The following is a 27,306-nucleotide window of genomic DNA, read 5'->3' on the forward strand; positions in this document are numbered from 1 at the left end:
CCCATTTTACAGATGAGGTAACTGAGGCACAGAGAAGTTCAATCAATCAATCGTATTGAGCGCTTACTGTGTGCAGAGCACTGTACTAAGTGCTTGGGAAGTACAAGTTGGCAACATATAGAGACGGTCCCTACCCAACAGTGGGCTCACAGTCTAAAAGGGGGAGACAGAGAACAAAACCAAACATACAAATAAAATAGAATAGATATGTACAAGTAAAATAAATAAATAAATAAATAACTTGCCCAAATGACTTGCCCAAAGTCACACAGCTGACAGTTGGCGGAGCTGGGATTTTGAACCCATGACCTCTGACTCCAAAGCCCACGCTCTTTCCACAGAGCCATGCTGCTTCTCTGAATATATGTTTGTACAGATTTATCACTGTATTTATTTTACTTGTACATATTTATTGCTCTATTTATTTTGTTAATGATGGACATTTAGCTTTAATTCTATTTGTTCTGACGACTTGACACCTGTCTGCATGTTTTGTTTTGTTGTCTGTCTCCCCCTTCTAGACTGTGAGCCCGTTGTTGGGTGGGGACCGTCTCTATATGTTGCCAACTTGTACTTCCCAAGCGCTTAGTACAGTGCTCTGCAAACAGTAAGCGCTCAATAAATATGATTGAATGAACTTTGTAAAAGGACTGTATCACCTGGCCCCCTCCTACCTCATCCCACTGCTCTCCCACTACAACCCAGCCTATACACTTCGCTGCTCTAATGCCAACCTACTCCCTGTACCTCTATCTCGCCTACCTCATCACTGACATCCTGCCGTTGGCCTGGAGAACCCTCCCTCTTCATATTGCAAAAGACAATGACTCTCCCCACCCTCAAAGCCTTATTCATTCAATCGTATTTACTGAGCACTTACTGTGTGCAGTGCACTATACTGAGCCCTTGGGAAATACAAGTTGGCAACATATAGAGACAGTCCCTACCCAACAGCGGACTCACAGTCTAGAAGGGGGAGACAGACAACAAAACAAAACGTGGACAGGTGTCAAGTCATCAGAACAAATAGAATTAAAGCTAAATGCACATCATTAACAAAATAAATAGAATAGTAAATATGTACAAATAAAATAGAGTAATAAATGACACCCAAATCTACATCTCTGCTCCTGCTCTCTCTCCCTCCCTTCAGGCTCGTGTCTCCTCCTGCCTTCAGGGCATCTCCACCTGGATGTCTGCCCGCCATCTAAAACTCAATATGTCCAAGACTGAACTCCTTATCTTCCGTCCCAAACCTACATCTCCACTAAGAGGCCTTCCCTTACCAAGCCCTCATTTCCTCTCCTCCTACTCCGTCCTTTGTCACCCTTCCACTTGGATTTGCTTACTTTTTCTATCCTTCCCTCAGCCCCACAACTTATGTACAAATCTGTAATTCATATATTAATGTCTGTCTCCCCCTCGAGACTGTAAGGTTGTTGTGGACAGGGAACATTTCTACCAACTCTAATATTGCACTCTTCCAAGCATTTAGTACAGTGTTCTGCACGCAGTAAGTGCTCAATAAGTACAATTGATTGACAGACTGGTGGAGGATGGGGAACTTGGAGAAGGGTGGAATGGGGCTGAAGTGGACCATGTTTTCTTAGGAGAAGCTTTTTGTGGGCAGGGATTGTATCTGTTCATTGCTATATTGTATTCTCCCCAGCATTTAGTACAGTGCCCTGCACACAGTAAAAACTTAATAGGATGGACTGACCGAGAAGGTTGTTGGGCAAGGGTGGCATGTTTAAGATTGTTGATGCTAGCCGACTGTACCAGGGACTTTCTCCCTCCGGCCAGGAGGTTTAAGTTTGTCTGGTTCTAGACCAGACAGTTCCCCATCTTGTCCATACTGTGAGAAACAGCATGACTTAGTGGATAGAGCTCAGACTTGAGAGTCAGAAGGTCATGGGTTCTAATCCCGGCTCTGCCACTTAGCTGTGTGACCTTGGGCAAATCACTTCACTTCTCTGGGCCTCAGTTACCTCATCTGTAAAATGGGGTTTAAGAGTGTGAGCCCTATATGGGACAGGGACTGTGTCCAACCTAATTGACTAACTTGTATCTACCCTAATGCTTAGAACAGTGCTTGATTAATCAATCAAGCGATTAATCAATCGTATTTATTGAGCGCTTATTGTGTGCAGAGCACTGTACTAAGCACTTGGGAAGTACAAGTTGGCAACATATAGAGACAGTCCCTACCCAACAGTGGGCTCACAGTCTAGAAGGGGGAGACAAAACAAAACCAAACATATTAACAAAATAAAATAAATAGAATAGATATGTACAAGTAAAATAAATAAATAAATAGAGTAATAAATATGTACAAACATATATACATATATACAGGTGCTGTGGGGAAGGGAAGGAGGCAAGACGGGGGTGGAGAGGGGGACGAGGGGGAATAAGCACTTCACAAACATAAAAAAAGCACCGTCTATCACAAACTGACCCCAATCCTAGCCCTCTGGGTGGTCTGGCCCAAGGCTAGAGACCCAAACCATTCTCTCCCCATTCCCAGAAAGGCAGGGTACCCTAGTAGTAGTCCTCAAAGAAGCAGTAACTGAAAACCCTCCATTAGAGCAAAGGGATGAAGACTAGAAAAGGGAACTGTGTATTGAGCTAAAGTGAGTTATGGATTGAAACTTTGTCTCTGTATTACCCCCCCCCCCCCCCTCTCTCTCACACACACACACACACACACACACACACACACACACACACACACACACAGAGCTAGAAGGATAGAGATAGATTAGAAGATCTTTGATAGAGAGATTAGAAGATCTTTGAGAAGTTGTCTGGGGTATTTTTAAATGGTACTTGTTGAGCATTGTGGCAGTCACTGAACTAAGCGATGGGATAAACACAAGTTAATCAGGTTTAACACAGTTCATATCCCCCATGGGACTCTTCATCCTCATTTTACTGAGGAGGGAAAAGAGGCACAGAGAAGTTAAGTGACTTGCCCAAGGTCACACAGCAGACAAGTGGCAGATCCAGAATTAGAACCCAGGTCCCTCTGTCTCCACTCTATCCACTAGTCCTCACTGCTTCCCTTGTATCTATGTATCCCTGAGTGGCTAAATGACTGTCTATTCTCCACGACACACATGCAAGAGTTGTAATTTGCTGAGCTGTGGTCCCATTTCTGATTTTCACATCTAGGATTCACAATCTTTCTGAGGCATCTGCTCTAAAATACTCAACCAATCTGGATTTAGCGCATTCCAGATTGTTCTGTCAGCTACTACAATCTCCCATCTGTCTTTAGACGTGCCACATCATTTAGAATTTGGAATTCCTTGCCTTTGTGTCAGCTCACAACAGGGAAGTTCAATCAGTGGTACTTATTGTGCTCCTACTGTGTGCCAAGCACCAGACTAAGTACTTGAGAGAGCATTATGCATCTAAGCTTGTTGCACAGGGAATGTGTCTGTTTATTATTATATTGTACTCTCCCAAGCACTTAGTGCTCTGCTTACGATAAGTACTCAGTTAACAGGACTGACTGACAGTAGAGCTTGTAGGCATGATCCCTGCCCTCAAGGAGGTTGCAATCTAGAGGAGTTTTTTAGCACCCTTTCTCCACCCATGACCCTTTCTATAAAGTTGTGATTGGAAGGGCGTTGCTTTGAGGAGAAGCAGCATGGTCTAGTGAAGCCGAAGCAGCATGGCTTATTGGAAAGAGCACAGACATGGGAGTCAGAGGACATGAGTTCTAACCCCAGCTCTGCCCCTTGTCTGCTGTGTGACCTTGGGCAAGTCACTTCACTTCTCTGGCCCTCAGCTCATCTGTAAAATGGGGATTAAGACTGTAAGCCCCAGGTGGGACAACCTGATTACCTTCTATCTACCCCAGTGCTAAGAACAGTGGTTGGCACACAGTAAGTGCTTAATAAATACTATCAAAATTATCATTAGTATTAGTATTAGTGGAAAGAGCCCGGGCTTGGGAGTCAGTGTACCATGGTACTGATCCCACCATCGTTTCTAGCCTGCTTTGTATTCTTAGACAAGTCATTTAACTTCTTTGTGCCTCAGGTCCCTCATCTACAAAATCGGGATTCAGTACTTGTTCTTCCTCTTATTTAATCTGGGAGCCCCATGTAGCACCCAATTATCTTGTATCTACCTCAGTACTTAAAAAATACCATTATTATTATTACTATTGTTGTTGTTATTAGATCCTGGTGATAGGATAGATCTTGAACTTCCAAGACAAATTCAGAGAAGCAGTGTTGCCTGGTGAATAGAGTTTCAAGACAGGTTTAGAGAAGAAGTGTGGCCTAGTGGTTAGCTGTGTGACCTAGGGTCAGTCACTTAAGTTCTCTATACCTCAGTTACCTCATCTGTAAAATGGGGATTAAGACTGTGAGGCCCACTCCAGTCCATACTTCACTCTGTTCCCTGGATCATTTTTCTACAAAAACGTTCATCCCACTCCTCAGAAAACTTCAGTAGTTGCCCATTCTCCTCTGGATCAAACAAAACCCCCTCACCGTTGGCTTTAAAGTACTCCTCCACCTTTCCCCTTCCTACATCACCTGACTACATTCCTTCTGCAACCCAGCTTGCTCACTTTGCTCCTCTAAATCTAACCTTATCACTGTGCCTCAATCTTGCCTGTCTCATTGCCGACCCCTGGACCAAGACCTGCCTCTGTCTGGAAAGCCCTCCCTCCTCAAATCTGACAGACAATTACTCTCTCTCCCCTGAGCCACCCTTCAAAGCCTTATTGAAGAGGCATCTCATGCAAGAGGCTTCCCAGACAAAGCCCCGCTTTTACACATCACCCTGACTTGCTCCCTTGGCTCTTTCCACCACTCCCAGCCCCATAGTTACTTAAGTACATATCTGTCATTTTATTCATATGTATTGTCTCCCCCACTCTAGACTGTAATCCCATTGTGGGTAGGGAATGTGTATATTCCTGCATTGTACCCTCCCAATAACATACCCTTACTTGTACTTACTCTCCCAAGAACATTGCTTTGCATGCATTAAGTGCCCAATAAATACGATTGAATGAATGAGTGAATGGATTGGGATTGTGTCCAACCTGATTAGTTTACATCTACCTCAGTGCTTAGTACAGTGCCTGGCACATAGTAAGTGCTTAACAAATAACATAAAAAACCCTATAGTTGGTGGTCCTGATGATTTCATGTTTTATCAGAGGTGTTGCTGGGTATGCCCTCAAGTGCTGTATTTGTTTAATTCTCCCATCATATAACCTATTTTTTTGATTGCCTAGTTAAAATTGAAAGATTCTTCCACAAAGATTCTACCTACTTAATGCTAAAGATAATAATATAATAATGCTGTTCGACTCATACGTGAAGTGGAAGCCTTAGCCTCTCACTGATTTTAGTTGCATGCGCTTAGAAAATATGGAGGAACCCCATGTACTATCAAGGAAGCCACAACTTTCAGTTCAATTAATACTAAGAGCCAAGAGGGTGCTGTTCTAAGCACTTTAAATCCACAAATCTCCTCTCTTCTTTGTATATGGGTGGCAGGTCCTTGGGAGATATCTCGTTAGTGAGCGTATTTAGAATTTTCCTTTGCATGTTTATTTTCTCAATGGGGTAAAATACTCTCAAAGTGATTCTTTAATTGGTTAACACTTGGATATTGTTCAGTGGGAAGGTGTCCTTGCATATTCAGAGTTTATGTACTGTACATAGTGTTTCCTCAAAGACAGTGGGAAAGTTGCCGAAACATTCCAATTTATTTTATATCTTAGTTGAACGAGCAGTTGCTGAGGCCTCTGAGAACTAATTTCTTCTTTGGCTATTGAGAAAACCAAGTGTTCAAATGTTTTTTTTTTTTAATCCTCTGTAGAAATGATTTTGACTCTCTACCCCTGAGACTGTAAGGTCATTGTGGTCAGGGATCGTATCTGCTAATTCTGTTGTGTGGTACTCTCCTAAGCACTGAGTACAGTGTTCTATACATAGTAGGTGCTCAGTAAATACCACTGATTGGCAAGAGGAGAGGACTGAACCTTTCTGGAAATTAATTAATTTATCCCTCATTATAGCAACAGCATATGATCCTCTGAGTTTACATCTGCATTGAGTTGCCTTTATACATTAATGGAATATTTACATTAATTTCGAGAGCATCATATCTCTTGAGTTCTTAAAAAAAGGTGCAGTTATGAATGACTTTATCCTCTCCAGAAACTCTTCTCTTCTTGGGTCCTGTAGCCCATTCACAGGGAGCTGTTTAATCAATCAAACAGTACAGAGCACTGTACTAAGTGCTTGGGAGGGTACAATTCATCAGAGTTGGTAGACATGTTCCCTGCCCACAATGAGCTAACAGTCCAGAGGGGGAGATGGGCATTTATATAAATAATTTCTGATGTTTATAGATAATTATAATAAAGTATTAAGCGCTTATGTCAGGCACTGTGCTAAGTGCTTTGGTGGATACAAGTAAATCAGGTTGGACATAGTCCCTTAGCTTTGGGCTAAGGGTGGGGCGAGTACTGAATGCCCAAAGGTCACACACCTAAATGCACAGATGACACAGAAGAGAGAGGGAGACAGGGAAAATAGGGCTTAAATGGGGAAGGCCTCTCGGAGGAGATGCGACCCTAGAAAGGAACACTTTGAAGAAAGAAGTAGATTTATATATTTCAGTGGGTGGCTAAGTCTCAGGAACAAAGAGCTGCAAATCAAATTGATCTATCTGGCAGCTACAGATCACCCGAAAGTCCTCACGTGGAATAGCGAGCAGGAATCTTGAGGTCCACGTAAGGGTGGGTGGAGTTGAGGGTGTGAAGGAAACTGGGGAGAGCAGGTGTTCTTGGATTAGGAGAAGCAGCGTGGCTCAGTGGAAAGAGCACGGGCTTTGGAGTCAGGTCATGGGTTCAAACCCCGGCTCTGTTGCTTGTCAGCTATGTGACTTTGGGTAAGTCACTTAACTTCTCTGGGCCTCAGTTACCTCATCTGTAAAATGGGGATTAGGACTGTGAGCCCCCCAGTGGGACAAACTCATCACCGTGTAACCTCCCCAGCGCTTAGAACAGTGCTTTGCACATAGTAAGTGCTTAATAAATGTCATTATTATTATTATTATCATTATTATTATTATTATTATTATTAACGGGCAGGGGGTAGAGGAAGAGGCAGCTGTGGCGGAAGATTTGGGGACACCCTAAGTGCCAGACCCGTCCTTATCTTGAACCCACACAAAGGAGGGACTTCTTTGGCTGATGCCATACTAGAGCAGCACTGGTATTATACCTCCCACAGTGGCTAGAATGACATAAAACACATATGTGCACAAGCTACAGAATACACAAGTTTGTGTGTCCATCTGGGTGTAGATATACACACAGATAGCTGGGGAATGGTCGAGGGAAAGTCTTTTCATTTTTTTATTTTGTTTTTTTTTTTTTGCTTTTTTTTTTTAACGTCGACCCCGCCAAAGAGCAGAGCAGAGGAAATCATGCCCTGTGATCTAGCCCCATTCCCTGGCCAAATATGGCCCCGAAATGTTTTCTCCCACTCAGGGACAGGACTGCAAACCCGAGAGAAGCATTCACTTTGGGGGGATCATTTTTAATTGACTTGCTTCTAGCTGAGGTCTGTGCTGGGCAGAGGAAAAGAGGAGCGGGATGCAAACTGCAAACAACTGAAAGTGGGCTTGTGTTGGCTCGGCAGATTGGGTTGTACGCTCAGGGCCAAATCTTCGGAGTAGTAACGAACTGTTTGACCTGAAAACGCCTTTTGTGCAGTTGGAAAGGAAAACAGAGTGAAAACTAAGTTGAAGTCACCGTCCTAAAAAAGCCAGTGTTCTAAACCGTGAGTCAAGCATGAGGTAAAAGAAAGGAAAATCAAGCGTGCATGAAAAAGACTGGATTCTTAAGAAGCCTGATATAAATCAATGAAAATGCTTTTTGCTGTTTCTCCCTTTCCCCCTTCTGGGTGTGGGTTTATACATTCCCCTGCAATGCTGCAAACCCGACAAGATCGGGCTCTTAGGTCATAAGCTCTGAAAATCACTAGCAGAAGGGAAAGCCATGTTAATTTCATGGTGGATAATTAGGAAAGTGCTGAAAGCAGCCTAAGTTGTGTAAAGGTGATGGGAAAATGCATTTTCTGGAGAAAGAATTCATTAGTGGCAGTAAAAATAACAGAAAGTGCCTGAATAATCAATGGCATGAGAAGTGTCAAGCTTAGACTATTTTGCAAATGAAGTTGTACCATATCGTCCCCTTACCAAGCTTAGATTCCTTTGTCTCTGACAGTTTTAGTATTGTCTAATTCGTCTGGTTTGAAGCAGATCCCCTTGTTCTACCCACTCATTGATAACATCCCTTTGCTTTCAACACAGGCTTGTAATCCTTGCTTCTTGATCTATTTGTCACACAGGACAGACAGCCCAACTCCCTTTCATCACTTTGGTATCAAAAATAAACACTCTGGCTGTGCAAGGTTTTGTGAAGGGTTGAACAAAACCCATTTTTGTGACACTGCTGGTGAGTTTTATCAGCTTCAGGCCAGATATTTTATCTCTGCCCGATTGTTAAAGATCTATCAACCTAAGGTTCTGTGGAAACTCTTTCACCCATTTAGTACAGAACATTGAAACCTAAGAAAATAAACATTTTAATTAAATACACAGAGCAGCTGCTGCCCTAACCCTGGCAACCCTATCTGTGGCCCCTCGACCCCTGGTCAATTGGCCTGTCCTGGACTGTATCTCCTCTAGAGCCACCAGACAGAAGTGGAGGAAACCAGTGGTTGCTTCCCTTCCCCTCCCCAATGCTCCTTGGCTTTTCTCTTCCCGCCTCCCTTCCTGTCTTCCTAGTCCCTTCCCCTCTCTTCCCATTCCCTGCCCCTCTCTTCTCTCTCAAGCTTACTTTTTCCCCCTCTTGTTCCTTTTTCTTTCTGTCTTTTCCCTTTTGGTCCTTTTCTCACTTTTTATGTTCTATTTTGCCTTCCTTTTCCTTTCTTCCCTCTTTCTCTCTCCCCTTACCCTGCTCTTCTCTTCATCTTTCCTCATTCTTTAATTCATTCAATCGTATTTATTGAGTGCTTACTGTGTGCAGAGCACTGTACTAAGCACTTTTGAAGTACAAGTTGGCAACATATAGAGACGGTCCCTACCCAACAACGGGCTCACAGTCTAGAAGAGGGAGGCAGACAACAAAGCAAAACATATTAAAAAGATAAAATAAATAGAATAGTAAATATGTACAAGTAAAATAGAGTAAAAAATCTGTACAAACATATATACAGGTGCTGTGGGGAGGGGTGGAGGGGATGGGGGGGGAGGAAGGAGGGGGCTCAGTCTGGGAGAGTCTCCTGAGGGAGGTGAGCTCTCAGTAGGGCTTTGAAGGGAGGAAGAGAGCTAGCTTAGCAGATGTGTGGAGGGAGGGCATTCCAGGCCAGGGGGAGGATGTGGGCCGGGGGTCAACGGCGGGACAGATGAGAACTAGGCACAGTGAGGAGGTTAGCGGCGGAGGAGCAGAGTGTACGGGCTGGTCTGTAGCTGGTGAGAAGGGAGGTAAAGTAGGATAGGGAGAAGTGATGGAGAGCCTTGAAGCAGAGAGTGAGGAGTTTTTGCCTGATGCGTAGGTTGACTGGTAGCCACTGGAGATTTTTGAGGAGGGGAGTATCATGCCCAGAGCATTTCTGCACAAAGATGATCTAGGCAGCAGTGTGAAGTATAGACTGAAGTATAGAGTGGGGAGAGACAGGAGGATGGGAGATCAGAGAGGAGGCTGATGCAGTAATCCAGTCGGGATAGGATGAGAGATTGAACCAGCAGGGTAGAGGTTTGGATGGAGAGGAAAGGGCAGATCTTGGCGATGTTGCAGAGATGAGACCGGCAGATTTTGATGACAGATTGTATGTGAGGGGTGAAGGGGAGAGCAGAGTCGAGGATGACACCAAGGTTGCAGGCTTGTGAGATGGGAAGGATGGTAGTGACATCTACAGTGATGTGAAAGCCAGGGAGAGGGGAAGGTTTGGGAGGGAAGATGAGGAGTTCATTCTCTGCCCCTTTCTTCTCTCTCAAGCTTACTTTCCTTCCTCTTTTTCTTTTTTCTTTACCTCCTTGCCCTTTAGGTCCTCTTTCCCTCTCTTTCCTTTCTACTATGCCATCCTTATCTCTTCTTTTCTCTCTTTCTCTCTCTCCTTACCCTACACCTCTTCTTCTCTCCCCATTCCCTGCCCCTTTCTTCTCTCTCAAGCTTACTTTTCTTCCCTTTTATGTCTCCTTTCCCTTTAGGTCCTCTTCCCCTTTCTCACTCTTTCCTTTCTTTTTTGTCTTCCTTTTTCTTTCTTCCTAGTCTTCCTCTTCCCTTTTCTCCCCATCTCTCTGTCTCTTTTTGACCCCACCTTGGTTCCACCTAAGATGATCATGTTTCTGATCACTTTACATGTGCCCCACAAGGAATACCTCCACCTCTCTGTTTTGAATGCATTGCACTCTATTTTTTCTCATTCCTTTTCTATGCTTTTGTTCCAAAAATTACCAATTAAATAATCATATAGTTTTTGAAGTGGATTTTCTGGCATTGTATCTAATTCTTTAAAAACTGAAATTTCAATCAGCCAGTTGTATTAACCGAACACTTACTGTGTGCAGAACACTGTACAAAGTACTTGCAGGACTGCCATATAACTGAGTTTGTAGACATTTTCCATTTCCACTACGAGTTTACGGTCCAGAGGGATACAGGAATAAAAATACATTATGGATATGTACATAAGTGTTGAAGTTGGGGTGAACATCAAGTGCTTAACAAGTAGAAATCCAAGTCACATGAGAGCTTAGTTGAGGAAGCCCTCTTGGGGGAGATGTGATTTTAATAAGGCACTGAATTATTTTATTGTTATTATGGTATTTAAGTGATTACTATGTGCCAAGCACTGTTCTAAGCGCTTGGGACAGAAGGTAATCAGGTTGTCCCATGTGGGGCTCATAGTCTTAATCCTCATTTTACAGATGAGGTAACTGAGGCACAGCGAAGTTAAATGTCTTGCCCAAAGTCGCAGAGAAGTGGCAGAGCCAGGATTAGAACCCATGTCCTCTGACTACCAAGCCCGTGCTCTTTCCACTAGGTCACACTGCTTCTCTACTCCCTGAAGGTGGGGAGAGTGATGATCTGTTGGATATGAAGGGGGTGGGATTTCCAGGCCAGAGACAGGATGAGGACAAGGTGTCATCTGTGGAGATAGAGGAGATTGAGGGACAGTGAATAGGTTGGGTTGTAATAGGTAAGATAGGAGGGGGTGAGTTAATTGAGTTCTTTCAAGCTAATGGTAAGGAGTTTCTTTAAATGTGGAGCTGGATGGACAACCATTAGAGGTTACTGAGGAGTAGGATCACATGGACTGAATATTTTCTTTAGAAAAATGAGTTGAGCAGTAGACTGAAATATAGACTCTAGTCGGGGGAGAGAGAGAGAGAGGAGTCAGGGAGGTCAATGAGGAGGTTGTCACAATAGTCAAGGTGGGATAACATAATCCTTTGATTAGCAGAGAGATGAAGAGGAAAGGAAGGATTTTAGCAACATTGTGAAGACTGTGAGAAACAGGTCAAGGATGAAGAGAAGATTTCCCGTGATTGAGAGGGGGTTCCACAGGCTGCACTTGGCCGAGGCTGGGGTTGAGGGGCGTTTCGTGAGGAGGGGTGAGGAAGGATTGGATGGGAATGGGCTGTTGGAAGCTGTTGTGGGGTGGATGAGAGACTGTGCTGGGAAAAAAGGACAAGGATGAGGTGAGGGAGAGAGGAGACAACATGAGGAGTGTCAAGGGATGGGCAGAGGGGGTGAGGAGGATTCTGGAAAGGGAGGAGAGGGATGAGTTGATTGGAGGGAAAGGATTGAGGGGGCATTGTAGGATGAATAGCTGAAGGATTATAGGTGAGGGCCTCAGCCGCAATGGCTGCTTAATTCAGTGGTTCTGTTGGGTTCAATTAGTTCAATAAGCTCCTGAATTGAACACAGCTAAGTGTGTCCTTGACAGTTTCGAAGCGAATGTTTCTGCCTGGGTTGATGTGAAGGCAGGCAGCTGTCTATCTGTGTAAAGCAGTGTCATTGTCACCAGGGTGTCAGCCTCACCTGTTCTCCAATGTGGTTTCAGGCCAGGCTGCAGGGAGAGGGAAGATGAAGGAAATGCCACTTCTCACCCACAAAATTTTTTGAGCGAGATGTACGTGTCCTGGTGGGTGGTTCCGCTCTTAGGTGACCTGGGCCGGTAGAGGGAGGTTTGTTCCTTTTTTCATTTTTATGGTATTAGTTAAGCACCATGTGCCAGGCACTGTACTAAGCACAGGGTTGGATGCAAGGTTAATCAGGTTGGACACAGTCCCTGTCCCATATGGGGCTCAGTCTTTATGGCCGTTTTACAGATGAGGTAACTAAGACACAGAGAAGTGATGCGACTTGCCCAAAGTGTCACAGCAGACAAGTGGTGGAATTGGGATTGGACCCCGGGACCTACTGATTCTCAGGCCTGAGCTCTGTCCACTAGACAACACTGCTGTTTGTGGGCAGCTTTCTGATCCTGGTGATGTTAGGTGACCTGGGTTAGTTGAGGCAGCTCAGCAGAGAGAGAGAGAGATCTCTAGCATGGAAAGAGCACAGGCTTGGGAGCCAGGGGATGTGGGTTCTAATTCCACCTCTGCGACTTGTCTGCTGTGTGACTTTGGGCAAGACATTTAACTTCTCTGTGCCTGTTAACTCATCTGTAAAATGGCGATTGAGACTGAGCCCCACGAGGAACAACCTGATTACCTTGTATCTACTCCAGCGCTTAAAACAGCGCTTCGCACATAGTAAGCGCTTGGCAAATACCATCATTATTATTATTTAAGGCAGCTCTCTGTCCCAGGAGGTGCTCGATATCCTGGGTTGTTTGGAAGGATATGTTGCTTTTTTTAGAGATTTCAATGGCATTTATCACAGTGTTCTAGAAGTGAAGAAAGGTGGGGAATATGTGCCTGGAGAGCATTTTTAGGGGTTTACCCAATCCAGATTTGCCTTTTGCAATATACTCCTGTTGAGACTGATATATATTTGGTAACACAGTACATGGTTCATTATCCTATGGTGCTCCATTTCCCTGCACTCACCAAATATATTGACCACATTTAATCTGCTTTGTTTCATTTCACACAAAATCGTGAATCTGGAGATTGGCTCTTCTGTTGTTTGCCATGAAGCTTGATTTTTCAGGAATTTTAAGGTCAATTTGTAGTAGGAGAAACTACTTGTTGTAAGGGTAAGCAAGGTATTGAGTCAACAAGAATTGGAGGAGAATAGCAAAATTAATGTTTGGAATCCAGTTAATCTGTTGAGAATTTTGTAGAAAGTAATGATGCTTGTGTGTCTTTTCTAAGGCTCATGGTAATCTGCATTTGAAACTGAATGCCTGAATTTCTTTCAATGGTGGGGTGATCCATATGAGCAATAAACAATTTTGATGATATTGTTCAGCATCTAGTACAGAGCTTGGCACATAGCACTTACCCCATGCCTTATTATTATCATGCTGAGAGTGCATAAAGTTTGTTGTTTTGATCAAGCATCTTGGCTTGTATGACCCTAGAGGTGAATACTTTTTTGTTTCTGTAGATTTTTATTCCTATAGTTTTTAAGAAAATTAGTGCCCCTTTTGCTGCCCTACAGTAACAAAAGCAAGCCAACTGTAAAGGCTATATATCACTTAAAAAACGTATCTGCTAATTCTGTTGTATGTGCCCTCCCAAGTGCTTAATACCATGCTTTGCACGTAGTAAGTGCTAAATAAATACAATTGATTGATTAATTTTAGAGAAGGCTAGAGCCCCCCTTGGGATTTATTTTCAGTGAATGGGTGAGCAGTAATTTGGGGTCTGATGTAAGCTGGATGTGGGCAGGGAATGGGTCTGTTTATTGCTGTACTGTTCTCTCCTAAGAGCTCGGTACAGTATTTTGTACACAGCAAGTGCTCAATAAATACGATTGAATGAATCTGCTGGACAGGAACATAGTTTTTTGATGGGGGTGAGCAGGAATTGGTGTCAGGAATGGTTAGTGCCTAAAAACAGCACTAAATACTTACTGGCCGTGTAATAAGGACAGGTGATGCCTGTCCTATTTTGGGGAGAAATGCAGCTTTTTTAACTAGTTTAAAGTATGTCAAAGATGGGGGATGCCTCTACCTTTCTAAATATTATTAGACAGAGCATCAGTTTGTGGTGAGGGAAGTGGAATCAGTGCTCTCCAAGTCCTTCTGGAGGGGTTTGGTGATGACTGCTAGCCAGTGAGGAAGGTAGAAGCTTCCATCATGCATTCCTTGGCCATTCATTTGATCTTCTGATGGGCACCTGTTCTGCATGTGGGTTCCATTTAGCTGCTCTTGTAGTATAGATTGAAGGGAGCAGTTCTGCCCAGCCGTAAGTCAGTGGAAATGCTTCAGTCAGTGGCAAATTGAATGCTGCTCAAGTGCATTGCTTCTCTCGCAGTTCATGTTATAGGTCTAGAAACCACCGCTTTTTGTGACCAGGCATTTTGGTCACTTTTTAGTTGGGATGTGAGAGAGGCCCAAAAGATGAAAAGCTGGAGGGGAGAGGGGCATAGGGAGGGAGATGTAGAAGGAAATGGAAACAGAAAAGTGAAGGGGATAGAAAACCCAGAGGTGGCAAAAAAAAAGGGTAGTATATATCTCTATGCCCTCCCATTTCCCCAGTATGTAATATATTTTAATGTCTATCTTCCCCTCTAGACTGTGAGCTCTTTATAGGGTGGGAGTATGCCTGTCTACTCTAGTATACTCTCCCAAGTGCATCATACTGTTCTCTGCATACAGACATAAAAATAAATACCACTGATTGATTAGTATTTTTTGAGCACCTGCTGAACACTCTCGGGAAAGTACCTGAGCACCACATGATTCATGCTGTCCTCTAGGAAGCTTACACTCTAGTCATAAAGACAGATGTAAAAATAGTCCCAAGTAGAGGAATCAGAATAAGTAAAATTGAACAATCCATCAACTATACATCTTTACCCAAGTCCTCAAATATATTTATTGAGCACTTACTAGGTGTCAAGCACTGTTCTAATCACTCTCCCTACTATTAAATCCTTATTTGAAATCCAAGAGTTATCCCTGACTAAACCCTCATTTCTTCTTCTCCCACTCCCTTTAATGTTGCCCTGGCACTTGGATTTACCCCTCAGCCCCGTAACACTTATGTTCATATCCTTAGTTTATTTATTCATACTAATGTCTATCTCCCACTAGACGTAAGCTCACTGGGGGCAGGGAACATGTCTGCCAACTCAGCTATATTGTACTCTCCCAAGAGCTCAGTACAGTGCTCTGTCCACAGTAAGTGCTCAATAAATATGATTGAGATATCTTTTCATTCTAATTAGTGTGTGTTTGCTTCTGTGAGAATCCAGAAACAAAATCATAGTCTGTATGAAATATTCAAAGTGTCCCTTTACAGCTCTGTCTCTCCTGCCTTTTCTAACCTGCTTCCTCCATCATGGTCCCTGCCACCTTGAGAGCTGGGGAGAATCCCAACACATTATACTGTCCCCCTTTGAGTGCATTCCCTTCATGTGCCAAGTTACCTGCTGGAAGAGGCATGCCTCTTCTTCCTCCCCTGGCATTAGGCTGTGGGTGGTCAGGCTGGGAGAATGTGTCTGATCAGGGGTAAGAGGGGGATGAAGAGTTCTTATTCAGTTCTTAAAATCGCTCCGTCTGACCAAATGGTCTCAAGTCCAGGGGAAACAGAAATCCCATTTGGAGGAATCAGCCTGCTTTTTCCTACCTTTCCTGCTGCCCTTCAGTTTTGAGCCAGTGACATGGCCTCTCCCTGTTTTTCCATTTCATAATATGGCACCCTAATGACCACCTTTTTAATTCAAACATCACTACTAGATAACTCCTACCTTGCAGTGTCGGGAAGCAAAACGTAGCTTTTTGACAATTGGGTGGTGTCTTCTTCCTCTCCTTGAATGGGTTTCTAGGGAGGAGGGGGAGACGTGTAGGCACTTAAAGCAATCCAGTGTAGCCATTTACAGCATCCACAGATGGAGATTGGTGCATTGGGTGGTCAGGTCCTTAGATGAGTATTGGTATTTGAAGGTCTTCACTGGACCATACAATATTTGGCCATTATTTAGGTGACCAGAATTACAGTTAATGATAATAATAATGATGACTGTTCTATTTGTTAAGCACTTACTACGTGCCAGGCAATATAGTAAGCACTGGGGTAGATACAAGTTAATCAGTTTGGACACGTCTCACGTGGGACTCAGTCTTAATCCCCATTTTACAGATGAGGTAACTGAGGCACTGAGAATAGTAATAATGATAGAATTTATTAGGTGCTTACTATGTGCAAAGCACTGTTCTAAGCACTAGCACTGTTAAGAGAAGTGAGGTGACTGCCCTAAGGTCACCCAGCAGATGCCTGACTTGACACCTGACCGCATGTTTTATTTTGTTGTCCGTCTCCCCCTTCTAGACTGTGAGCCCATTGTTGGATAGGGACTGTCTCTATATGTTGCCAACTTGTACTTCCCAAGCGCTTAGTACAGTGCTCTGCACTCAGTAAGCATTCAATAATTACTACTGAATGAATGAATGAAATACCAGATCGATGATTTAGGACCCAAGTCCTTCCAACTCACAGGCCTGTGCTCTAAAGGAGGGAAGATTAGGTCAGACCTTAAGCAAGGATCTCTTCTTTTAAGAGCCTGAAAAAATTTGCAAGTGAGAATGGGCTGAAGATGGTAAATATTTTTAGGCCTGAGAGAGTGCAAGTTGGTGTGCAAACCACTAGCACTAGAATCCATCTCTTACTGCAAGTTTTGGGTCTCAGAGAGTCTGTGACTTGACTGAAAGTTATCTGTCAGGAGACTCCATCATTATCACCCCCATCCTCATCTTTATTAAGTGGTGGAATGTCAAGTGGATTTTTAAAAAATGCAGAAATGGCAATGAAATGTTTGAGAAGAAATTTAAGCTTAGCAAATAATATATGCTCAATGCCAGAAACATTGGAAAAAGTTACGGGAGTTCATGAATAGGGAATTTAATAACTGGAGTAGATAGTGATCTGGAATATAGTCCAGATGGCAAAGCTAGTAACCACTAGGAAACAGAGCAACTGAAAACCAAACAAGATGAGATTTAGAATGTCCCGACAAGGTCTGAGGCATTACTTATTCATTCATTCAATTGTATTTGAGTGCTTACTGTGTACAGAGCACTGTACTAAGCGGTTGGAAAGTACAGTTTGGCAACAGATAGAGACAATCCCTACCCAACAATGGGCTCACAGTCAAGAAGGGGGAGACAGACAACAAAACAGAACAAGTAGACAGGCATCTTGATTAAACTGGGAAAATAAGGGATCGAAAGCCCCTTTTAAATGTAGGTTTGGAAATGTTTTGAAAGCTAAACAGAACCTATGAAATGTAATTAAAGCTGAAAAACCTGCCATCAGGTTTTGGGAAACAATGATAGTTCCATTTTTAAAATGGTGAAGATCCTAAATGCTAAAGAGAACACAGTAAGGGAGAAATATTCAGAGCAGAAGTGATGAAAAATCCTTGTCTGGGTCTCCCAATTCAGAGAATTAGTAAATCATCAGTAAACTGGCTTTGGAAAAAATGACCAGCGTCCCTGCCATTAATACCACTTGTTCACCCCTAGAATTCCAGCTTCCTTTTTGTTCACCTAAGAAAGTAAACTTGAGGGAAATTCTGTCTGTAACTCTCAAGTGTTTTCACAGGACGAAGGAAAAAGCAAAACTAAAAGGATTTTTGGTACTAGAGGGGAATTCAGACTGGATTATAGAAAGTGAACACCACGGGTAGAAAGAAATACAGCAATTTCATCCAACTCATGTCGCTTACCAACAAAAAAAGAGAAGAAAGATAATACTTCACCTCCCAGCTTTAGTGGTTTACTGAAGTATTAAAGCTAGTGGTGTAGTACAATGAAATTATTATACCCCTGGTATGTAATTTAGAGCCTTGCTGGGTTTGTTCATATGCAGAATAGTACCTAACAGCTGGTAAAATAATGAATGTTTAGAAATCAATCTAAAGAACGCTGATATTGCCAGATAGGTTCATTTATGCCTCTTGATGTACAGAAGAGTGACAGTTCAAGAATATATGGGATTGTATCTTTGCAAAGCAGTGAAGCCTAATGGAAATTGCTCTGGGAATCGGAGGACCTGTGTTCTATTCCCAGCTCCGCCACTGGCCTGCTGTGTGACCTGTGACCTCACTCATCTGGGCCTCAGTTTCATCATATGTAAAATGGGGATTCAGTAGCTGTTTCCCTCCTATATAAGCTGTGAGCTCCATATGGAACAGGGATTGTGTCCAATCTACATAAACTGTGTCTACCCCAGTGCTTAGTACATAGCTTGACACACAATGCTTAACAGATATAATAAGATTAATTAATAAGAAGCAGTGTGGCTTAGTGGAAAGAGCATGGGCTTGGGAGTCAGAGGACGTGGGTTCTAATCCTAGCTCTGCCTCTTGTCTGCTATGTGACCTTGGGCAAGCCACTTAACTTCTTTGGGACGGTTACCTCATCTGTAAAATGGGGATTAAGACTGTGAGCCCCACATGGGAGAACCTGATTACCCTGCATCTACTCCAACACTTAGAACAGTGTTTGGCACATAGTAAGTCCTTAACAAATACTATCATTATTAGAAGTAGTATTATTACTATCAATCAATCAATCAATCATATTTATTGAGTGCTTACTGTGTGCAGAGCACTGTACTAAGCGCTTGGGAAGTACAAGTTGGCAACATACAGAGACAGTCCCTACCCAACAGTGGGCTCACAGTCTAGAAGGGGGAGACAGAGAACAAAACCAAACACACTAACAAAATAAAATAAATAGAATAGATATGTACAAGTAAAATAAATAGAGTAATAAATATGTACAAACATATATACATATATACATGTATTAGTAGTATTAGTAATAATTAATAATAATAGTAATAATAATAATAATTGGTAATAGTAATAGTACTAATATACTAATGATAATGTTACTATTAATATTACCCTGGTTAATGTGGTCTAGTGGGAAGGGCATGAGCAGGGAATTGTGCTACCCACATTTGAATATCGGGTCTGCTTACGGTATGACTTTCATGCCTCCTCTCTACCTCAGTTTCCTCATCTGTATAATGGAGATATGATATGTCCACGAGGCCTTTCCTGACTAAGCTCTCATTTCTCCTACACCCTCTCCCTTCTGTTTCACCTATGCAGTTTGATCTGTACTTTTTAAGCACTTGATATTCCCCCCCTCATCTCAAGTCCCACAGCCTTTATGTACATATTTAGAATTTTATTGTCTGTCTTGCCCTCTAGACTGCCAGCTTCTAGTGGGCAGGAAATGTGTCTACCAAACATGCTGCATTGTACACTCTCAAATACTCAGTGCTCTGCACACAGTAAGCACTCAACAAATGCAATTGAGTGGCTGCTTTTGCTACCTTTTAGAAAGTAAGCCAGGTGCGAGACAGGGGCTGGATATTATCTGCTTATCTTGTATCTGCCTCAGTGCTCAGCCTTGTTCTTTGGTACATAATAAAACCATATTAGTGATAGAATTTATTCTGGTATTTATTAGGTACTTACTGGATGCCAAGCACTGTACTAAATGCTGGGGTAGAGAAAATTCCATCCAGTTGGACTCAGTTCCTGTCCCTCATCGGGTTTACAGTCCAAGTGGTGGGGAGAACAGGTACTTAATCTCCACTTTGCAGATGAGATTATTGAGGCACAGAGAAGTGAAGTGACTTACCCAAGGTCAAGTGGCAGAGCAGGGATTAGAACCTCTGATCCCAGGCCCACGCTCTTTCCACTAGACCACAGTGCTTCCCATATTAAATGCTCATGGGATACCATAGTTATTTTAGGTTGTAAAAGTTGGTTGTGGCCTCCTCCTGAATGGAAACTCTTCAAGGTTTGTGGACAGGATCACATTTTAATAATTCACATCAAGCTGCTGTTTACTCTCTTGACTTCCAAAGCTTACAGTCTGAAGACAGGACAGTAGACAGGTGAGCTTGTCTGGGAAGAAAAGTATAGAGAAATGATGTGAAGTGAGGGAGATTATGGAATCAGATAGAAGCTGTCCCCTGAGAAGCAGCATGGCCTAGTAGATAGACCACAGACCTTGGAGTCGGAAGGACCTGGGTTCTAATCCCAGTTTATCCCTCACTTATCTGCTGTGTGACCTTGGGCAAGTCACTTCACCCCTCTGTGCCTCCGTTACCTCATCTTTAAAGTGGAGATTGAGTGTTAGTCCCAAGTGGGACATGGACTTTTTCCCACCTGATAAGCTTCTATCTACCCCAGTGTTTAGTACAGGGCCTGGCACATAGTAAGGACTTAACAAATCCTTAAAAACAAAAAGAAAATGAGGGCTGTGGCCTAGAGTTTCAGTATATGGAAGGTCTCAGTTGGGAGCACCTGAGGAAAGGAGTGACATAATCAAAGCTGCACATAAGAAGATCATTTCACATCTTGTGTTCAATTTTCAGTTAACCATCCCAGAGTCACTATGTGCATGTCGAGGTCCCATTTTTGAGCAATGGGATAATTCTGGAGGTCAATGATCATAATGATGCAAACATTTTTTTTGAAAGATTCTGTGCTCTGCATTGTAAGGTGGGGTTTGGTATTGTAAGGTAATCAAGGCTGCTATTGAATATAATTCAGTACTGTCCTGCAGAATATTTGCTGTTAATATCTATTTCCCTAAGGCTTTATGAATGAGTAGGGAAGAAACTTGGAAATTTATGATTGGATTGGTTAAGTATAAATTGATTCTTCCCAGGGTAGATCAAAAGGGTTATTGTTTTAGAAAAATGAAAACTATCTTAATAAGTTTAACTCCAATTTGTTGGAGAAGGGAGATAGGAACATGAAATTTGGATAGCTGAGTGACAGGTATGGAGATGATGACCAACAGGAAGAAGAGTGAAAGGGAATCTGCATCAGGATAGGCAAAGGAAGTTTAGGAAGCCTTGCTATCCTGGATTCATAAGTGTTTGGGCCTCCGTTAAAGTGCAGTACAGCCCTTTGTGCAGGAAATGTTGGAGAGGAAATCAGTGAAGGGGAAAGATGAAGGCAGGTCAATGAGGAGACTCAGAGGAAAGGGAGAGAAGAAAGTGAAAGTTGGCAGGGAGTGAGTTGTCAGGAAATAGGAACCTTGAATGATAAGGAGAGAGGATGATGGGGGAAATGATCAGAAGGGAGGTCTGAGTGGCACAATACAAAGAAAATCCGAGAATAACAGTCATGGTGATAACTATGATATCACCATTTGCCAAGCAGCCTGGCTTAGTGAAAAGATCATGGGCCTGGGTTCTAATTCCAGCCCTTGTTTGTTGTATCACCTTGGTCAAGTCGCAACTTATCCGTGCCTCAGTTACCACATCTGTAAAATGGGTATTATTATAGCATTAAATCCTACCGCCTCTTAGATTGTGAGCTCCATGTAGGACAGGGACTATGTCTGAACTGAATATCTTGAATCCACCCCAGTGCTTAGAACAATGTCTGACACATTGCAAGCACTTAACCAGAGCCATTTAAAAAAAGGATTATGATAAATTCTGGGGTAGACACAAGCCAATCACATTGGGAAATACCCCTTGTCCCACAAGAGGTTCACAGTTTTAGGGAAATAGAGAACAGGTATCTAATTCCAATTTTATAGATGAGGAAACTGAGGCACAAAGAAGTAAAGAGACTTGCTCAAGGTCACACAAAAGAGGGTGAATGATGGAAGTGGGATTAGAACCTACTTTTTTCTTTTTTCTTTTTAATGGTATTTAAGCGCTTACTATGTGCTTACACTGTTCTAAGCTCTGGGGTAGATATGAGTGAATTAGGTTGGACACAGTCCCTGTCCCTCATGAGCTCACAGTCTAAGTAGGAGGGAGAACAGGAAAACTGAGTTATGGGGAAGTTGTCACTTGCCTAAAGTGACATAGCAAGCATTTGACAGAACCCAGGATTAGAACCCAGATCTCCTGACTCCCTGTTCTTTCCTATTTTCCCTAAGATACAGCATAAGGAAACAGACTTAGTGCATATGTTTTCTTAAATGCTGTATTGTGGGTTCTTAGTGTATTTTGGTTCTTTTAGGAGTAAAGGCGAAGGCACATTCAGAGATATCCAAACCTTTAATTGTTCCCAAGGCCTGTGATCATCTCTGGTCATTTCCCTATGAAAAGCTTTGTGGCCCAAGGTTTCCGCCGTCCACAAAGACGGTAGCAACCCAGAGAGATGAGAAGGTTTGTCTGGCCTTCTCCCTCCACAGCAAACATGTCCCAGCCCCCGGGCCATGGAGCATGCCCCCTCACCGCTGGGGAAGGGAGATAGGTGCAGAGGACCAAACCTCAGGCTCCTTCTTCAGCAGGAGGTATGTATGGAAAGTTAGGTGGGAGTGAGCGAAAGGAATTTGAGGTTCTGTGATGTCAGAGGGCCCGTGGAAGGGTGGCGAGGGGCTTCTGGCCCCGAGTGTGGCAGTTGGAATCTGTTGGAGGGCAGTTAGAGGGGCGGGGACTGTTGGTACCCCTTCCCTCGGCATGGTCCGTCTTTGAAGGCGTAGCCAGCCGTCCGGAAGGAGCATGCATCCTGGTCGTCTTTACTCTGGGCCTGGGCCCGGACCTGGAAACGAGGCTGTGGAGAGAGCTAGAGTGTATAGCTTACCCAGAACTGGGGCTTCGGCCTCATGCAGCACCTCCACACTTCGCAAGACAGGTGACCACATGGCACGGTTACTGGGTAAGGAGGTGGTGGTGGTGGTAGCGGGGCGGGAGAGAGAGGGGATGTTTCCCCCAAACAGCCGTCTGGGGCCTTCGTGCTCTAAAATCACCTTTTTAACTTCCTTTCCTGAAGCTCTCAAGGCACATTTCCAGTTCAGCTTCCTCTGGAGCCACCAGGAGGGAGGGAGGGGAGAGTGGATGTGGTATCTTTTCCGGTCTACTCGGAGGGAAGATGTTGAGGGAAAGAGTTTGGGATGGGGAGTATGCCCCGGGGACAAGGGTGAGAAAAAAATCATTGAGAGAGAGTAGGAACGTTTCTATCTGTTGGGGGTCATGGCATGATGGCTGCGCATATCCTTGAGGCCTCTGTGAAATAGAAGAGAACAAAACCTGGTCTGACAGAAGAGACAGTGGGTTTGGCCCTAGTTTATCATAATTGTTCCTGTCTCTTTAACTTTCCCAGCTCTCCCCCTGAAGCACAAATCCCTGAATCTTCTCCTGAAGAGTGCAATAAACTACCAGATGTTTCTTTTCTGCTAAAAGCTTTACTGGGATGAAATGTTTTGGCGAGAATTATGAAAATCAATAGCACATCTTTTTCTCCCCTCCCGGGGTGGGCGTGAAAGACAGACCAGATTGGACAGGGTGGGAATTCTAAGGTGCATTTTTCCAGACTAACAGTGCTAGCGTCTCTTCTACTTAGATTGGGGAGCCCCATGTGGCACCTGATCATCTTGTACTTAGGATAGTGCTTGGCACATAGCAAGAGTGTAACGAATATCTATTATTAATTATTGTAGAAGTAGTATTAGTGAGGGCTTTAAGGGAATGGGCATTATAAATCAGGCCCACCTTCTCCCCCCTTTCCCGGAGGGTCCAGACACTGAGCTACCAATAGCGAGATCAGCTCCTTGTGGGCAGGGAATGTCTGTTGATTGTTATATTGTACTTTCCCAAATGCCTAGTACAGTGATCTGCACAAAGTAAGCTCTCAGTAAATGTTACTGAGTGAAATAGCCAACTGACACACCTCCAACTAGAGTGACTCTACCCTCGCTGCAAGTTTTGAGGTTTCAAACACATAATAATAATAATAATAATGATGGTATTTAAGTGCTTACCATGTGTCAAAAACTGTTCTGAATACTGGGTAGATACAAGCTAATCAGGCTGAACACAGTCACTGCCCCACCTGGGGCTCACGGTCTTAATCCCCATTTTACAGATGAGGTAACTGAGGCACAGAGAAGTGAAGTGACTAGTCCAAGGTCACACAGCAGACAAGTGGTGGAGCCAGGATTAGAACCCAGGTCCGTCTGATTCCCAGGCCCATGTTCCATCCACTAGGCTGTGGCTGCTTCCATATTTTGCGACATTAAGGAGCTTGTGGCTATCTAACATTTCTGTGGCCTAAAAGGGTATGCTACATTTGGGGTATGTTGTTCAGTCCAACGTGACACCTCCCCCAAATGAAGATGTGAAAGGAGGTGGATGGTGGTGACCAGAAGTTTATCTTTAAAAGAGGAAAAAAACCTTCTTTTTTAAATTGCATTGTTATTCATTCATTCATCAATCGTATTTATTGAGCGCTTACTGTGTGCAGAGCACTGTACTAAACGCTTTGGAAGTACAAGTCGGCAACATATAGAGATGGTCCCTACCCAACAGTGGGCTCACAGTCTAGAAGGGAGAGACAGAGAACAAAACAAAGCATATTAACAAAATAAAATAAATTGAATAAATATTGTTAAGCACGTCTTGTGTGTCCAACACTGTTCTCAGTGGTGGGATAGATATAAATTAAGTTGGACAGAGTCCCCGTCCCACATGGGGCTCACAGTCTAAGTAGGAGAACTGAGGCACAGAGAAGGTAAGTGACTGGCCCAAGGTCCCTCAGCAGGCCTTTGGCAGAGCCGGGATTAGAAGCCAGGTCCACTGTCTCCTAGGCCCATGCTATTTCCACTAGACCATGTTGCTCGGTCATGTTGCGTATAATAATAATAATAATAATAATAATAATAATAATAATAATAATAATGGCATTTGTTAAGCGCTTACTACCTGCAAAGCACTGTTCTAAGCACTGGGGAGATTACAAGGTGATCAGGTTGTCCCACGTGGGGCTCACAATCTTAATCCCCATTTTACAGATGAGGGAACTGAGGCCCAGAGAAGTGAAGTGACTTGCCCAAAGTCACACAGCTGACAAGCGGCGGAGCCGGTATTTGAACCCATGACCTCTGACTCCCCAGCCCGGGCTCTTTCCACTGAAACACGCTGCTTCTCTAATTTTTAAATGAATCAATCGTATATGTGGAGCACTTATTGTGTACAGAGCACCATATTAAGCGCTTGGGAGAATGTAAAACAAGAATTGGTATCCATAATAATTATAATAAAAATAATAATAATAATAATGGCATTTATTAAACGCTTACTTTATGCAAAGCACTGTTCTAAGCGCTGGGGAGGTTACAAGGTGATCAGGTTGTCCCACGTGGGGCTCACAATCTTAATCCCCATTTTACAGATGAGGTAACTGAGGCCCAGAGAAGTGAAGTGACTTGCCCAAAGTCACACAGCTGACAAGCGGCGGAGCCGGTATTTGAACCCATGACCTCTGACTCCCCAGCCCGGGCTCTTTCCACTGAAACACGCTGCTTCTCTAATTTTTAAATGAATCAATCGTATATGTGGAGCACTTATTGCGTACAGAGCATCATACTAAGCGCTTGGGAGAATGTAAAACAAGAGTTGGTATCCATAATAATAATAATAATAATGGCATTTATTAAACGCTTACTATGTGCAAAGCACTGTTCTAAGCGCTGGGGAGGTTACAAGGTGATCCGGTTGTCCCACGTGGGGCTCACAGTCTTAATCCCCATTTTACAGATGAGGGAACTGAGGCACAGAGAAGTGAAGTGACTTGCCCAAAGTCACACAGCTGACAGTTGGCGGAGCCGGGGTTTGAACCCAGGACCTCTGACTCCAAAGTTGTGCTCTTTTCCACTGAGCCACGCTTTTCCTTGTCCACAGGGAGTTTAAGGAAATGGAAGTGTCTTGACATAGGAAAAGTGGCTTGAGGTTGAGGGTGATTTGAGGATTTTGCTTTGATAGTACCAGATTATAAATTTTAGGGTTGCAAAGGCATGTTTAGGTACTACTGAGGAGTTGATTTTAGTGGCTGTGTAAACACTGATGGGCCACTTAAGGTAGAGCACTGTTCTGATAAAGCTCTGGGAAAGGGTACATAGTTGGAAATTACCTGTCCACTGAGCATATCAAAAACTTCTTTTTAAAGCGTATTTTGCCCAGAAGCATTTTCTTTGGGGTCTCAGTGAAATTATATATTCATCGTCATTATAAATGGTATTTGTTCATTCATTCATCTCATCACATTTATTGAGCACTTACTGTGTGCAGAACACTGTACTGAGTGCTTGGGGGAGTACAGTGCAACAGAGTTGGTAGACACATGCCCTGCTAAAAATCTACTTAAATCTATAGTGTTTGGTCTTGATTTAAATCAGTGAGAGCACTGTACTGAGTGCTTGGAAAAGTATAATAGAGCAAGTGTTCAGGATCCCCACCCTCAAGGAGTTTACAGTCTAGCAAGGGAGACAGGAATTAAAATACATTACAGGCAGGGGTGGCAACAGAATATAAAGATAAGAGCCTAATGGCTGTGGGTGGTTGCTGGAGAGGAACACCTAAACGATTGTCACGCAGCATTATTTTTTTAAGAGTTTGTTATCTTTAATTTCTTGAGACCTTTTCTCCCCATAACATCAAAGTGGAAACAGCATGGCCCAGTGGACAGGGCACGGGATTGGGAGGCAGAGGACCTGGGTTCTAATCCCAGCTCTGCCACTTGTCTGCCTCAGTTTCCTCACCTGTAAAATGGGGATTTAATACTTGTTTTGTCTCCTACTTAGGCTTTGAGTCCCCGGTTTAAACAGGGTCTGTATCTGACCTTATGAGCTTTCATCTACCCCAGTGCTTAGAATGCATTCAATCGTATTTATTGAGCGCTTACTGTGGTGCTTGACAGATAAGTGCTTAACAAATACCACAATTAGTATGAATTATTATTACTCTATGAATAAGTGACTTTGAACCTTTAGAAGTTCAAACCCCGTTCAAAATATAAACTTGAAACTCCGTGAGGGAATTTGCTAAGGGAATCTTTCCAGGCTTACTTTCAACTGAGAAATTGCTGAAAGGTTTTTTGGAAGTTAGAGCACATGAAACACTTTTTGTCTTTCTAATAAAACCATCATGGAAAAAAAAAAAACTCTCTCCTTCAGTATTATGGCAAAACCCCTTGCTCCAGTTTGGTTCTTTGCTCATACCTGAATGGGTTGTTTGGATTCTGAAGGCTTGTTTGGGGAAAATGTTGGAGAAATCAACATCAGTTGTATTTATTGAGCACTTACTGTGTATTGAGTACTGTACTAAAGTTTGGGAGAGTACAGTGCAACAGAGTTGGCAGAG

At 43.2% G+C, this 27,306-nt stretch overlaps 1 protein-coding gene across 6 annotated transcripts in view; it reads left to right on the forward strand.

The window, feature by feature from the left end:
• Positions 1 to 27,306, forward strand: part of PDE10A (phosphodiesterase 10A) — a 596,079-nt gene that overhangs the window by 326,477 nt on the left and 242,296 nt on the right. For 3 of the 6 annotated variants that reach the window (XM_038769187.1, XM_038769151.1, XM_038769161.1), the window contains exon 1: positions 22,628 to 22,828. The exons of 2 other annotated variants lie outside the window; for them this stretch is intronic. In XM_038769187.1, coding sequence (XP_038625115.1) covers positions 22,672 to 22,828 — 157 coding nt within the window. In that variant the 5' untranslated portion in view covers positions 22,628 to 22,671. Of the gene's footprint in view, positions 1 to 22,627; positions 22,829 to 27,306 lie in introns of those variants that run through there. One more of the 6 variants, XM_038769170.1, reaches the window with a different exon arrangement.

The sequence above is a fragment of the Tachyglossus aculeatus genome, chromosome 2 (genome assembly GCF_015852505.1).
Source record: "Tachyglossus aculeatus isolate mTacAcu1 chromosome 2, mTacAcu1.pri, whole genome shotgun sequence".
Lineage (NCBI taxonomy): Eukaryota > Metazoa > Chordata > Mammalia > Monotremata > Tachyglossidae > Tachyglossus > Tachyglossus aculeatus.